Source organism: Nannospalax galili, unplaced genomic scaffold, assembly GCF_000622305.1.
Source record: "Nannospalax galili isolate Female #2095 unplaced genomic scaffold, S.galili_v1.0 scaffold363, whole genome shotgun sequence".
Classification (NCBI taxonomy): Eukaryota; Metazoa; Chordata; class Mammalia; order Rodentia; family Spalacidae; genus Nannospalax; species Nannospalax galili.
In genome coordinates, this window is record NW_008351176.1 from 1,036,327 (window position 1) to 1,052,740 (window position 16,414).

General features: G+C 42.0%; 1 protein-coding gene and 1 non-coding gene across 2 annotated transcripts in view; both read right to left on the reverse strand.

The window, feature by feature from the left end:
• Positions 1 to 4,128: 4,128 nt before the first annotated feature.
• Positions 4,129 to 4,256, reverse strand: LOC115066793. Its single transcript, XR_003846239.1, has one exon. It is a non-coding gene; the product is annotated as a small nucleolar RNA SNORA40 (small nucleolar RNA).
• A 243-nt stretch (positions 4,257 to 4,499) lies between these two features.
• Positions 4,500 to 16,414, reverse strand: part of LOC103746091 (schlafen family member 12-like) — a 29,497-nt gene continuing 17,582 nt past the window's right edge. The window contains 1 exon segment of the mRNA XM_017801954.2: positions 4,500 to 5,014. Coding sequence (XP_017657443.2) covers positions 4,500 to 5,014 — 515 coding nt within the window.

The window sequence follows — 16,414 nt, forward strand, 5'->3', positions numbered from 1 at the left end:
CACATGTATACACATAAAAATACTAAATAAAATAAAAAATAATAAATCTTTTTAAAATTAAAAGAAAGGAGCTTGAGAGATGGTTTAAGCATGCAGTCATGAGGACCTGAGTTCAAGCTCTAGCATCCATGTAACAGCTGTGCATGGTGATACAGGCCTGTAATCCTAGCACTGTGGGGACAGAGACAGGCAGATCTCTGGAGCTCATTGCCAGCTAGTCTAGGCCAATTGATGAGCTCTAGGTTCAAAGACAGAATGTCTCCAAAATTACAGTGGAGAGAAACTGAGGAAAATATCCAACATCAACCTCTGGCCTCTACAGACACACACACACACACACACACACACACACACACACACACACCTGCACATGTACAAGGAGGCAGATCTACTAAAATGTATAATACACACACATACACAAGACAGAAAAAAAAGGAACATAAATCACCAAAGGGAAATAATATTAAACTTGTAAATATTTGAAATGATATCAGAAACTCCAGACACAAGAGCTTGTCCATCACAGCAGATGCAACCCCCTTGCGTATATGTTACTATAAAGGAGGAGCATCCCTTGATTCAGATGTGGCGGGCACACTGACCAATCACCCCATCATTTGTTGTGAGTCTCATCCAGGAAAACTGACACAGAGAAGGACCTCCACCCCTGTTCCTGGGCTACAGCTCAAGCACGCTTTCTCCTCCCTGAGACACACTTCATGTGGACGTTGGAACCTGCATCCAGCCAGACCTGTATTTGACAAGTGCGCCCTGAATGTGTTGTGTCTGCGGTTCCTGAGACTTCTTACTGGTCCTCTGCAGAGGCCTTTCCTTGCGTCCGTGGTAGCTCTTTGCCTCCATCTTCAGTACCGCTCCCCTGAACACTGCAGCCTCTTTAGCCTTTTTATATTCATTCTGTAACCTATACATGTACGTGCAAATTCATATTATTACACAATTCATACCCATGTTATAGCATGAAGTGTAATGTATAGTCTGAGGACCAATATTAGTGATTTATATGGGAACAAAAGAGCCTGTTTGCCAATGGCCATGATTAGCAAGTGACATCAGTAGTACCAAGTGAATCAAAGTCAATCAGACAAGTGTAACTTGTGAATTTCTTGCTATTTAATCAATTATATATATGTATATATATTTAAGAATTATGTATTTATCTTATGTATGTTTGTGTGCCTTGAGTGTATGTAAAGGTCCCCACAGAGGCTAGAAGAGGACGTTAGAGCTCTGAGCTGTCTGATGGAGGTTCTGGGAACTGAATCCAGGTCCTCTGCAAGAGCTCCAAGGGCTCTTAACCACTGAGCCATCTCTTCAGCCCAATAAATTCTGACATTGTGGAAAAAATACAATGTGTCTGTGCATTCTTCTGACATAGCTTGCTGGAGCAGGGGCTGTCCTCCATCTTAAAGTCCCCAGTTGTGTGTCACCTCTCCACACTGACCTGTTTTCTTTCCCTGATTCTGATTTTTCTGTCTCTGTCTTATGATGATCCTTGTGATTTTATAGAGCCAACCTAGACAATACAAGATAATCTCCTCATAAGAGTCTCAATCAGCTGGACATGGTTGCACACTCCTTTAATCCCAGCACTCTGGAGGCAAAGGCAGGTGGATCTCTGTGAGTTCAAGGCCAGCCTGGTCTACATAATGAGTTCCAGGACAGCTGGGGCTACAGGGAGACCCTGTCTCAAAAAGACAAAAAAAAGAGCCTCAATCAAATCACATCTGCAAAGTCCCTTTCTCCATGCAAGGTAAGAAATCCACAGGAGCCAGAGCTTCACAGACAGGCATTGTGGGGGAAGGATGTCTCTATTTCAGCTAATGTATATCATAGTGCATCTTTTGATAAGATCGATTAAAGGCCAGAATAGGTTACCACTGCCTATGCAAAACTCAGGTGATGAGAACTGTTATGCTTCAGAAATGCAGCTACACAAAGAGTTCATCTCTTCATTCATGGAGGAAATTTCAACATTTTTATGTTAATGATAAGTGCTTACAAGCAAACAACATTGTATACAACTTTATGGGTCTTATATCTGCCGCACAGAAAATGTGAAGATAAAATGGATAGCATATCAAAAAAAAAATTTTTTTTGTCTTTTTGAGACAGGGGCTCCCTGTAGCCCCACATAAGCCTGGAACTTGCTATGTAGACCAGGCTGGCCTTGAACTCACAGAGATCCGATTGCCTCTCCCTCCTGGGTGCTGGGATTAAAGGCGTGCGCCATCACACCCAGCAGGAAACACTCTTAAAAACTGAAAATTCAGCCCATGAAAAAGCAGATTCCAGCAGAGATTGAGCATGCTCTGTTGCATAGTGTCATTCCTGGGATCCGACAGAATCTCATGACTGTTAACTGTCTTCTGAAGTCTTGCATTCAACAACTACATTTTTTTCTTTAAGACCTAGTGCTCCTTGTACAAAATTATACATTCTTCATTTCTGCTCCTTTTGAAAATCTCCTATATCCAATATCTGCTGCTCTGAGAAATTTCTATGTAATCATCTTCATATGCTCGGTGCCTCCCTTTTGTGATTTGGGGCACGTGGAAAGCTCTTCCTCAGGCACTCACATACAAATCACCTATTTAACAGAAATACAGCTGAACAGTAATGCCTGATCACGCCAGGGACACATCACCAGAAGCTTCTTTAGCTTCTCTGAGAAGTGCAACTTCAACTCAGTAAAAACATCTGGCATTTCATTGTCAGGAAGGAATGACCATACAGACAGTAATACATTTTTAAAAAAGATTTATTTTTTTATGTATATGAATGTTTTGCCTGTATCACATGCATGCAGTACCCACAGAGATCAAAAGAGGGCACGAAACCCCTGGAACTGGAGTTACAGAGGGTTGTGAGCTGCCATGTGGGTGCTGGGAACTAAATCTATGACCTCTGTAAGAGCAGCAAGTGTTGTTAATCACTGAACCATCTCTCCAGCCCCTAGTGACACAATTTTTCTTCTTTATTGCATTTTATTAGCATATATTAATTTAAATGATAATGGTTTCTTTGTGATATTATGCAGCTCTTGTTAGACTATCATACTGTGGATTTCATTGGTGTAACTTCCCTAACATGTCTAGAATGCATGATAAGTTTCTTATCCCTCTGGCTCTTATATTCTTTATCCACACACTGTCCCCTACCCGCCCCATCCTTCCCTGATGTTCCCTGAGTCTTAGGTGTAGAGGTTGAATTGTAGATGTGTCACTTAGGGCTGGGCACCTCACAGTCATTTATTCTCAGCTTTCCAGTGACACTTTTTTTTTTAAGTTCAAGAGAAATTTTGTTGTTTCAATTTCATACAATGAATTTTGATTATAATCAGACCTCCTCCCCCATTTCCATCCCCACCCCATCGTTGACTTCATGTCTTCTATTAGCAAATGAAAAACTCCATCCATCTTACATAAAATCTCTGAGCTGGGTGCCAGAGAAATAATTCCATTAGAGTGTCTGTGATCTACAATTCTTACAGAGAGGTATTCCAAAGTAAGGGTCTACTCCCTTTCCTTTGAACGTTGTTTTGGGTCAGAATATGCCCAATTTCTTGGAATGGAATTTTCACTCTTAATTTCTGTTTCTTACACATTGCTTAGGAATGTCAAGCAGGGATTTTTCTTTTTCTCAGAAGTCAGAAATGCTTGGTTTTCATTAGTTGTTTGCAGCCCTTGCATGCAGGTTACGCTTTGGCTGTTTCCAGGCCTCACTCAGCACAATGACCGACTGTGGACCAAGGCGCTCTCCAACAGGTTGATTTCCCTCAGGGTTTTACTGTGGGAAAAAGCAGAAGCTAGGTCCTCACAGCAGGCACAGTTAGCTCACAGGTCCCCAATCTGAGATTCTCTGAGTGGCAGTTGGGAAGTTTCACAGCTTCATGTAACAGCTTTACACCAGTGTCCTCTAGTTTATTTTCTGAAATCTGTAGACTTCTCAGATTCCTAATCTTGTTGACGACTGCAGCCAGGTCTTGACAGCCACTGGGTGATGATGATGGTGGGCTGACCATGGCTGTCACCAGGGTACGTGGATGGGCAGGCTGCCCCACCAACGTGCATGGGTGGCCATGCTGGTGTGGCTCTTCTGGCATCCAGGCTGGCTCCACAGTCCTTGTACGCATCAAAATTCATATCGAACAATGAGTTCTAGGTTGCAAAAGGGGATTTATTTTTGTGCCTGTCTTTCATACATTTGTCCACCAGTCGAACAAGCACACACACAAAATGCTTTCCAGTGACACATTTTTAAAAAACATTTATTTATTAATCTTATTTTATGCATATGAGTGTATTGCCTGCATGTATGTAAGTGTACCCATGCCATCCGATACCCGTGGAGGTCAGAAGAGGGCGTTTGATCCCCTGGAGTTATGGATGGTTCTTAGTTGGCACGTGGATTTTGTCACTCTTCAGAAAATAATCTGGTTGTATGTGTTGAAAATCTCAGAAGCCAAATGATTGTACAGCTTAGAGAACCATACTGATTTTATCCAGAGCTATCTGCAAGTTTCCTACTGTTTTCATTGTTAGATAATAGGTTCTGGGATAATATATTTTTGATCCTGAATGATATGTAGGTACTATATTATGACCCAAGTACATCTTTATCACAATTCCTATTTTCTCAGTGTAACCACCAAGGCTCAGCAGCTTCTGCTTTAAAGTGAGGGCAGCTCATTTAGAATGATCCTTTAGCTTGTCACCTAGTTCCCTCAGAATAGTGCATTCGCCTTCCAACTCCTCCCCTACCCCAATGAAGGTGGGCAGGGTTGGTAGACTGCCTTCAGAAATATGAAGAATATTATAGCTGATACACTTGATTTCTTGTGAGCCCAGATTCAAAGGCCAGCTCTTGGAGGAGATCAGTGTTATTTGATGAAGAGAGCCCATTTCTGCCTGTATTAACTGTTCAAGTGCTTTGGGTTTTGAGAACAGCTCTGAGCAGAGGGTTTCAGGAAAATATATCATCTTCCCGGAGGCCACTAGAAAAGAAATAAAGGTAACAAATTATAAAAAGGAAACATTTGGAATGCCCTTTGTAAGCCATGACCAAGTAGCTTGTATAGTACCATACTTCCCACCAAAATCAGAAAGTATATGTAGTCTACTAAGCTGCAATTTAAAGCCATGGAGAGCCACCAATGAAAGAGGACAGCTGGGGCTACAGGGAGACCCTGTCTCAAAAAGACCAAAAAAAAAAAAAAAGAAAGTAAAAATGTTTGGAGTTTTCCAAATTCCACCCTTCACTCTGTACCATCCCACACTCCCATGGCTAGCTGGAGTGGCACAGCCCTCCCACCTATCTAGATGGTCTCACTCTCTGCTATCCCATATTCACAGGTTTAGCTCAGGTCTGGCAGTCCACACACCGCCCACCTGAATGGCTGAGTTTCTAAATCCTAGCATTCGCTCTCTGCCATCCCACACTCCAAGGCCTATATCAGATTATGGACGTTAGCCACCTGTCCAGACTGGTGAGTCCCCCAATCCCAGCTTTCTCTCTTCACTATGCTACACTTGATTCTCTAGCTCGATTCTCACAGCCTGAGCACCTGCCCAGACTGCAGCTATCCCTCCCACCTCACCATTCTGGGACCACAAGTCAGACCTAGAACCACAAGCCCAGACATTGCACCTATCTCTAGTTGAACTGAGACCATTTGCACACCAACACAAAGTAACCCCAAGATTGAACATAAAGGACCACTCAGCTAGGCCATAACTGGACAAGTTGGGGCAACAGCAAACAAAGATCTTCCAAACATCCACTCAACAAAGGCAAGATCAGATATGTATTCCAAGAAATACCGTCAGTGACATAGCTTCAGGTGCCTAGGTCCCATCACAAGATGAATGACCAGGACAATACTTCTCCTCCAGAAATTAACATCCCCATCACATGGTTTCTCAAGGAAAGCAACCTCACCAATGCACAAGACACAAGACAATGATTTCAAAATAGCAATTATAAGCCAGACATGGCAGCATACGTCTTTCTCCTCGCACTCAGGAGACAGATGCAAGTAAGTGGATCTCTGTGAGACAGAGGCAGCCTGGTCTACATAGCAAGCTCCAGGCTGGCTGGAGCTACAGGAAGACTGTGTCTCCAAAAAAAAAGGGTGGGGGCGGCAATTATAAATATCTTGAAGGAACTAGAAGAGGATATGAATAAAAAAACGCAAAAACACAAACAATTGAATGAAATAAGTAAAACAACTCAAGATATGAAATTAGAATTTAATAATGAGATATAATATCTGAAGTAATTCAAATTGAAATAAAATTTGAAGTGAAAAACTTAGGAAGTCAAATGAAAAGCTCAGAGGAAAACTTCACCAATAGATTGGATAAACTAGAAGAGAGAATATAAGATCTTGAAGACAAAGTAGAGGAAATGGATCACTCAAAGAAAATGTGAAATCTAAAGTCACTCAGGAAGGGAATGTAAGAATTGGGACTATGGGACTAAAAGAAAACCTGTGACTCACAGAAAGAGAAGACGGAGAAGAAACTCCGGGTGCTGGAAATGGAATAAAATACCAGAAAATGGAATGACCTCACATGTTCATGGCTTGATAGGATCAATTTTGTAAAAATGGCCATTCTATCAAAAGTAATCTACAGATTCAACACAATCCTCACCAAAATTCCATAGCAATCCTTAACAGAAATTGAAAAAATAATTTTAATTTCATATGGAAACACAAAATTTCCAGGATAGCCCAAACAATCTTGAACAAAGAACTAGTAATATCACCATCAGTGGTTTTAGGTTATACTACAGAGCTAGAGTAATCAAAACACCATGGTACTGGCATAAAAACAGACTCAGATATAAGTCCACACACCTATAACCACTCGAGTTTTGACAAAGAGGACAAAAATACACCCTGGAGAAAAGACATCTTCAACCAATGATGCCATCAAACTAGATAGCTACATGTAGAAGAATGAAACTATTTCTCACCATGCACAAAACTCAAATCCAAATGGATCAAGGACCTCAACATGAGACCTGATACCCTGAAGCTGATAGATGAGGGAGTAGAGAATACCCTGGACCTTATAGGTACAGGAAAGGACTTTCTGAATAGGACCCAAATATGAAGGGACTGTGAAACAGTGTTCTTACTGCTTTAAAAATATGCTTGGTGAATTAAGCTGAACCTTGAGCATTTATGTCTGGAGAGCCTTGTGTCTCATGAGAAAGTTTATGCAAGAATGTTTGTTGGGGAGTTATCTCCAGGATGTTGGTGCTTCCCTAGTTTCTCAGGAGACACTTCGATCTCCCAAGAAGGCATACTATGGGGTGATAATGTTATTTTGCTCATTATATTTTTCCTGAACTGCTATATTGTAGCCACTTTATTACTGTTCACTGTTCTGCAAACATTCCACTGTAGCTCTGATGGGTATGAGAGTAAAAGCAGAGCTGCTGACACAATCAGCGCTCAGGTACATGGAAGCCCTGGGTCCCCTGGTTTATTTTCAGTTCTGTGGTAATTCATTCAGGTCCAGTGGCTGCCCCCAGTGGCCACACAGATAGCATAGGCATTAAGACCAACAAATGGGACCACATGAAACTAAAAAGCTTCTCTACAGCAAGACACCATCATTTGAGTGAAAAGGCAGCCTACAGAATGGGGAAACATCTTCACCAGCTGTCCAGTGGTTAATATCTAGGCTATCCAAAGAACTCAGAAACTAAATATCAAGAAAATAGTCAACCCAATTTATAAATAGGGCATGGAATTAAACAGAGAATTCTCAAAAGATGAAATGCAAATGTGAGAAACACTTTCAAACATGTTCAACATCTTTAGCCAACAAGAAAATGCAAACTAAATCTACTTTAACATTTTTTATTATTTTAAAATGTTATGTATATGAGTGGATTCCTTGGCACCCTCCTCTGAGTAGCTCCATGAATGAGAAGAGTCAGGGTCACAAAGGACAAGAGTCAAGACTGAAGAGAGGACCAGCATCAGGAATCATCAAAGAGGCAGAAGAGCATGGAGAAACAGGAAGGCTCCACAGAGAAAAGGAGGGAGCAGACCACAGCCCCAGAGCTCCAGGGACAGAGGAAACCTAATAGGAGAACAGTGGGGAGGCCAGGCTTCCCCAGTGAACGTGTACTGGCGGTCTTATCCACAGGGTATGCTCATGGTTCTTGAAAGCTTTCTTTCCAGTATAGGAATTTGGAATGACCATGACATTTTCTGCCTGACAGGTTAGCACTGAAGAGGAAGTCAATTTTGCTGATTCTTGTATCTTAGAAAGCTATATACAACCAGGTGTCATCTTCAGAGGGGGTCCTACTGTTTGAAGCTACTCTAGGGACTTGGAAATGACAAACAGTCACAATGTTTGAAACTTGGAGATAGCCTGCTAATGTCTGGATGGGACAGAGCTGTGGGAGGCAGTTGTGGGGAGGGGAGGGTTGGCCACAAAGGTTGGGGGTGGCTGGTGAAGGTTCATAGCCCTGAGCCAATGGCCAGTGGACTCTTCAGCCTCCAGAGCTGGCCCCCACCATATGTAGCTTGTTATTGGGTAGTACTGAGAAATCTGAGCCACAGACACAACAAATCACTGATTTCTGTAGGCTCGTCCCTCACAGAGGCCTTAATGCTCGACGGGGTCTGAAAGTGTTGAGACTGGTAGGCAGCGCCTGGTCCCTCAGTGCACCTCTCCCCCTCTAGTGCCAATCTTAGCATTCTGTTGGCTCTCCCCACACTCAGACACACACACACACACACACACACACACACACACACACGGGAGATAGTGAATGTTCATCATGCACAATCTGGGGGTGCTCTGGAGGGAGTGGGAACCTGCTCAGCTCACTGGGTCACAAAACTCAGTTGAGCTAGGCATTGGTTCCTGACACACAAAGAGAAAGGAAGCTTCAAAAGTAAATAAATTCTGTGGCTAAAAACCTCCCCTCACCAGCCTGACCCTCAGTCCACGAGCAGCACCAGCCTGAATGAATCCAGAATGAAGTCTCTCACATCCCTCACTCCATCTGTTAGCCTTTTTTCCTTTTAAAATACTTTTTTTTTGTCACTGTCTCAGCATTGTTTTTATTTTATTCCATTTTTAAAAGCTTTTTAGTTTTATGCTTCTTTATGAAATTTTCTTGACCTATTTCATCACGTAATCAGACTTTTTCATCTCTTACTTTTTCTTCCTCATGGTCTTCTCCTTTCCCCCTTTCTTTTACTCTCTCATCCCCCCTTCCTTTCTTTTAAGAAGGAGACAAGAGTGACCACTCTCTCCGCCTTACTCAGTGCAGTGCTCAAAGTCTTAGCTGGAGCAATACGGCAAGATGAAAAAATAAAATAGACACGAATAGGAAAGGAAAAGACAAATTATCTTCATTTGAAGGTGATGTGCTCCCTTACAAAAAAGCAACAGATTCTATCATAAACTCCTTAGACTTGATAAACGCTTCCTACAAGGTAGCAGGATAAAAGATACCTGCCGTGCTAAGAGGGAAGTCAGGAAAACAATTCCATTCAAATAACCTCACAAAGGTATTTAATAATAAATATAATTAAGGTCAAAGTCCTCTGCATCGAAAGCTTTTAACACTGAAGAAAGAAATTGTAGAAGACAATAGAAGGTGGAAAAACATCCCATAATCATGGACTGGTAAAACTAATACTCTGAAAATAGCTTTATGAACAAATTAAATGCACTACAAATTAAATGCAACAGCCATCAAAATTCCAATGGAATTCTTCACAGAAATAGAACAGAAAAGAATTCTAAAATTCACATGGAAGTACAAAGGATCCTGAATATCCAAAAAATCCTGAGAAAAAGACCAATGCTAGACTAGACGTAGTAAGATGCCTGAGTTCAAACTGTGCTACAGAGCAAAGACAGCTGGAAAACACACAGCTACAATAGAGGATGCAGGAATAAACCTTCACAGCAATCAACATCATTATACCAGGTAGACAAAGAGGTTTCAAACAAGGCTCAAAGAATGCTAAACCACAAACATTTAGTATCATAAACCTATACACAAAAAGGAAACTGCTTATTAGAGTCCACCTGGAGAAAGGAGAAAATACAAGGTAGGAATTCAGAGATCTCTGCGATCCGCAGTACCTGTGTGGTGGTAAGTCTCATGTTAACTTGGATTTAGAATCACTGTGGAAACAGACATCTCCATGTGTGTATTCCAAAATGGTTTTTAACAGCGGTGGGAAGACCTACCCTGAATTCGGGAGGCACCATCGCATGGGCTGGGCTCACCTACTGAGTAAGGACAAAGGGAGCTAAGCACCATCACTCATCTCTCTCTGCCTCCTGCCTGCAGATGCATGTGATGAGCTGTCTCACACTACTCCTGCTACGACTTCCTTGTCATGATCCCCTCAAGCTGTGAGCCCCAAACAATCTCCCTTCCTGAAGATGAGTATGGCAGGTATGTTGTCACAGCAAGGAGAAAAGTAAAGGAGACAGAACGGAGCTGAAGGAAAGGCTGTTTGAACATAGTCTGAGCAACAAACTCAAGAGGCCATGATCAGACTACCTGGAAGTGGACAGCTCTGCTGCTCACTTTCTGACTTGTCTTAAGTACAGCAGCTGTGGGGAACGCATGGCAGCATGCTTGATTGGAAGGGTCATTGTTGATGTTTGTTTAGAGAAACCTGAAGGAAAAAAAAGATATATTTTTAATTTTCTACAAGTTGCATTGCCAAATAACTGGTGCATTCTACATTAGAAATCTGGGTTGAAATGACTATTTTGCTAATGGAAACATGGTGTTAGATATTGAAGTTAGATTTCTAGGTCAGATACAAGTTATGAAACTAAACCGTGAAGAAACTGAGATATTTTACACTTACAAAATGTAACAGTAAAAAATGCATTAAGAGCAATTGAATATATTATCAAATTTATTGGTTTATTAACTGTGTATATTATTTGTATTTATTCAGACAGGGTTTCACACAGCCTAGGCTGGTCCCAAACTCACTATTTAGCCAAAGGTGGCTTTGAACTTCTGATCTACCTGCCTCCACTTCCAGAGTCCTCTGACTACAGGAGTGCACCACCATGCCCAGGTTTATGGTTTTGTGTAGCACTGGGATTTGAATCCAGGGCTTCCTGCATGCTACGCAAGCACTCTATCCAATGAGATGCATCCCAGACCCGATTTAGTCTAAAAGCTACTAGTGAGGAAATACTGAGGAAGAGGTCTGCGTTTTCTGAGATTTTATAAGTTTTGGTGTTAATTTCATTTGAGGCTTTCTTTTTCCCAAACCAGAAATAATACTAGCATTTTTCTTTTCTTCTTGATTAAATTTAGGGTTATAGTTGGTCCATAAATGCACAAGAGGAAAGAAGTTTTAAAGTAAAGGAGAGGTAAAGGAAGAAAAAGGAGCATGAGAAAAAAGAAAGAAAGAGAGAAAAAAAAAGAGGTCAGTTTTTCTGAAAGAAATGCTGCCTCACCACAGGTCCAAACACCCCCCATTGATGTTTGCAAATGCAGACACACTTTGAGGAAGACTCTCTATAATGTATTTTAAACGGTTTTTTTAGGACATAATTTAACTTCCAGATGGGTGGATTTAGTAAAGGTTCGGAACCCATTCTTGTATGTAAGTTTTGTCTTGTTAAAAAAAGTGGCAGGACAGTCTTGGCATTTATCACAGGCAAAGTTTCCTCTTGAATCCGACCTTCCTCCATGTTCCCTCCTGTCTCTGAGGAACTGCAGGGCAACAGGGGCGTTCATTTCATCTGAGGAAGACACACCTCTTGTGTACAAATTGGTTTTCAAGGTGATGAGATGCCTACCAGAGAGACCCAGAATCCAGGCTTTCACAAAAATTAACAAGTGGCCTTCAGGCTTCATGTAGTCTAGGTGTTTGTGAAGAACTGGAAGAACATTTCTGAAGGAATTTTCCAGGTCTAGTCCTATTCCATCTCTGGTAAGACTATAGTTTTGATCTTCAGTTTTGGCCTTGACCACGCCCCCTCCAGAGTCCAGCAGAGCACACACAGCTCCTGAGACTGTCTCACTCTCCCTTTTTCTCAGGTGACTGTTCTTCATTTTCTTTCTGTTCTTCTCTCCAGCAGTGATAGGTCCAACATTGAGAACCAGCTCAGCATAGCCCGTTTCCAGATCAACACTGATGCTCATTTTCCCAGAAGTCATTCTGATTCCCAGCTGAAATTCTTTCCTGTAAAAGAGACAGAGCCATTTCAGTAGGACCCAACCAGGAGACAGCAAACTCTGCATTTCAAGGAAAACAGGGCAAAGTCTAAAGCCTTGATGTAATGTTTTCTTTAGCTACTTAAAAAAAATATTTTATTATTTTTATTTTGTGTAGGAGTGTATTGCCTGCATGTCCTGAAACTGGAGTTAAGGATGGTTAATAGCCACCATGTGGGTGCTGGGAATCAAACCCAGGTCCTCTTCAAGAACAGTCAGTGCTCTTAACCGCTGAGCCACCTCTCCAGTCCCTCTTTAGCTACTTTTGAACCCATTTTTAATAGACTATAATAACTTGTATTCTTACTAAATTTTCAGTCTTGCTTTTTTGATTGTATATGACCCTCTTCAGATTGTATTCAATTAAAAATTTTCATTGTGGAGGTCTAGAGAGATTGTTAAGAGGTTAAGAGCACTGGCTGCTCTTCTAGAGGTTTGGTTCCCACACCCACATAGTAGCTAATAACCATATGTAACTCCAGTTCCAGGAAATCTGATGCCATCTTCTGGCCTCCTTTGGCACTGCACATACCTGGTGCCCTTACATACATACAGACAAAACACTCATAAAATAAAAACAAAGCCAAGCATGGTGGTGGACCATGCCTTTAATTCCAGCACTTGGGAGGCAGAGGCAGGAGGATCTCTGTGAAGTAGGAGCCAGCCTAGTCTACATAGGGAATTCTAGGCCAGCTGGGGCTACAGGGAGACCCCTTCTCTAAAAAAAATTTAATAAAAATCAAATAATTCGCCAGGCATGGTGACGCACGTCTTTAATCCCAGCACTCAGGAGGCAGAGGCAGGTGGATCTCTGTGAGTTCAAGGCCAGTCTGGTCTACATAGTGAGTTCCAGGACAGCTGGGGTTACAGGGAGACCCTGTCTCAAAGAGACCAAAAAAAAAAAAAATCAAATAATTCATTGTGCATTCATTCTACATGAGAATGTTACAGGAGGGCATTTTTACAGAAGCACATATTGCATGCAAGCACATTCTGCTTTAACCTTCCTTCTACCACGTCCCATGTCTCCACTGTGTTCCCTCGGCAATTTCACGTCTACTTCTATATCATACACAGGACACGATTGTATGGATCTGTCCATACACACACTCTAGGAACCACAGATGAGGGGGAACAGGTGAGATCTGTCTTTCTGAGACTGGCTTAATCCCCTTGATATGATTATGAAGTGCATCCTTTTCCTCTCCGCTCTGTGCCCCCTCCTCCTTTTGTGGTACTGGAGGATGAAACCCAGGGCCTCCCTGTGCCTGTTCTGCAGGACACACTGCAGGGGAGGGAGCCATCCTTCCCACAGTCAGCAGTGCAGGCTCATCCCGGCAGGATCCTAATAAAGGCCACTGGGACCGCAGGTCAAAATAGCTTCCCCTTATGCTGTACACATAGACTGCCGCTGCCCTCCACCTTGCCAGAGCAAATCCTCTCTGCAGCGCTCAGCAGTCCATGCAGAGACTCAGAACTGGAAAAAGTGCTGAGAATAAGTGACTACTGAGTCACAACCACATGGGAACATCACAGAAGAGAGGCATAAAGAGTGTCAGCACAGCAGGCGGGGAGGAGCGCAGTGACGTGCTGTCTTCTGGACATGACAGGGTGATTTGACTCCTGAACTCACTGCAGCTATGGGACCTGCAGAAGAGCAAGTCACCAAGCTGTCAGCACTCTTCTATTAAAAACTGAAATTACCAGGGCTAGAGAGATGGCTCAGCAGTTAAGAGCACTAGCAACTCTTGCAGAGTACCTGGGTTTGATTCCCAGCACCCACATGGCAGCTAACAACCATCTGTAACTCCAGTTCCAGGGGCTCCAACACCTCTCCTCATCTCAATGGGCATTGTACAACATAGGTGCACTTACATATATGCAGGCAATACACTCATACATATAAAATAGAAATAATAAATAAAATATTATTAAAAATTAAAATTCCTGAGGTTTATGTTGCTAAAAAATCTAAGTCAACATAAATAAACACACATGAACCCTATGCTTGTTGCAGCCCTATTCAGAACGGCCACATTACAGACTCAAAGTAGGTGCTAATCACCAGGTGACTGGATAAAGAAAAACTGATATATGCACACGATGGAGTTTTCCACATCTTCAGCACATAATGGAGTTTTATCATGTCATAAGGAATGAAATTGTATCACACATAAGAAAATGGCTAGAACTGGACATTACGTTAAGTGAAATGATACAGAAAGACAAACACTGCGTGTTTTCTCTCACTTGGAGAATCCAGGTTTTAAAAGATTCTGAAGTACAAGGGAGTCTATGTGGGAGGAGGAACCACAGTGGGGCAGGGCAAGAGAGGGTTAGCATGATCAAAGTACATTTTATATATGAAAAAGTCATGAGAAAACCCCTGATTCTGTACAGTTAGTGAAAATTAATAAGAAAAAGGCTCAAGTTAAATGGAAAAATAACCCCAGAGCAAAGAAAACCAAAAAAGAAGGAGGAGGTTGGGGGATTTCTGCTGTGGAATTAGACCAAAGATCAAATCCCAGTCTTGCTCTTTACTGTGACACCATTGACTGATTGGCTTACCTAACAAGCTTAAAGCAAGAACAGCAACCCCAGGTCTGGCTCTGTGTCTTGGACTGCTTGAACCTGTTGTTACTTTGCTGTTTTCACACTAGGGGGCACTCACACCTAAAATGAGTGCTACAGGGGTGGACAGAGGCTCTGGCTACTCTTGCAGAGAACCCTAGTTTGACTCCCAGTACCCATGGTGGCTAACAAGAAACTATAATTCTAGTTTCAGGGGATTGAATGCAGTCTCTGACCTCTACAGGCACTTCATGCATGTGGTGAACTTACATATATGCAGGCAAAACACTCATATGCATAAAATAAAAATTATATATATATATATATTTATATTTTAATGACTGCTACAGATTCAGCCATATAAAGTGGGATGGATGGAGAGTTGGGAAGGCAGAGTTGAGACACTTCAGTGACTTGGGCAGCAGGAAATAAATACAACCACTCACACCTGTACTGTACTGCTCTGCCAGTAACCACATTGAACTTTTTTGATTTTTGAAGCTGGACTTTCATGAGCCTCATTAGGGGTCAGGGCCACCCCAATTTGGAGGCAATGAATTCTTTTGTGCACTGTTGACTTTTAGCCCTTTGGTAACATTTAAGAGTATTTAGTTTTTTTGGGGGGGTGGTTTTTTGAGACAGGTTCTCCCTGTAGCCCCAGCTATGCTGGAACTTGCTATGTAGACCAGACTGGCCTCTATCTCACAGAGAATCACTTGCCTCTGCCTCCTGAGTTACTGGGATTAAAGATGAGCCCAACCATACCAGGCTTGTTCTTCTCTTTTACTGACATAAGTTCTGAGCATTCATAGCATAGAGTGTGCTGTTTTGAAATATGTACACATTGTGGAATGTGTAAATCAAAGTTAACTGGCATGTACACTACTTTCCACAAGTTATCATTCCTGTACAGAGAACACTAAAATCTCTCTGGCATCTAGACCTGTAATTCTAGCTATTCAGGAGGTTGAAGCAGAAAGTTCACATGTTCAAAGTCTTGGGATGCAGAGTGAGCTCCAGACCAGCCTCAGCAACTTAGTGAAACTCTTCCCCTGTCATAAAGAGTAAAATGAGAGCTGGAGAAGATCACTTCTCGGTAAGGAGAGTTGGTCTTCTTTAACGAAGAGACGCTAGATAGGCAGACCAGGCTCCAGGGGTTGAACTCACACCAAGGGACATCTGGGGACACAGACTTGACTCAATAGGCCGTTACATATATGAAAAAATGTATGAAATTCAGTAGGGAGGCTATAGGGGGTACAGATGGGGGAGGGCATCTAAATATGATTAGCAGTTATTGTATGAAATATACAATGAATCAATAAAATATATATTTAAAAAAGAAGAGTGGAGAGGTGGTTCAGTGGTTAAGAGCACTGGTTGCTCTTATAGAGGACTGTGGTTCAGTTCCCAGAATCCACATGGTGATTGACACACTTCTTTAACTCCAGTTCCAGGGGGATCTGACACCTTCTTCTGGCCTACACGGGTACTGTGCGACATGGGTGCACTTACATTCAGGCAGGCGAAACACTCATACACATAAAATAAATAAATAAATAAATAAATAAATAAATAA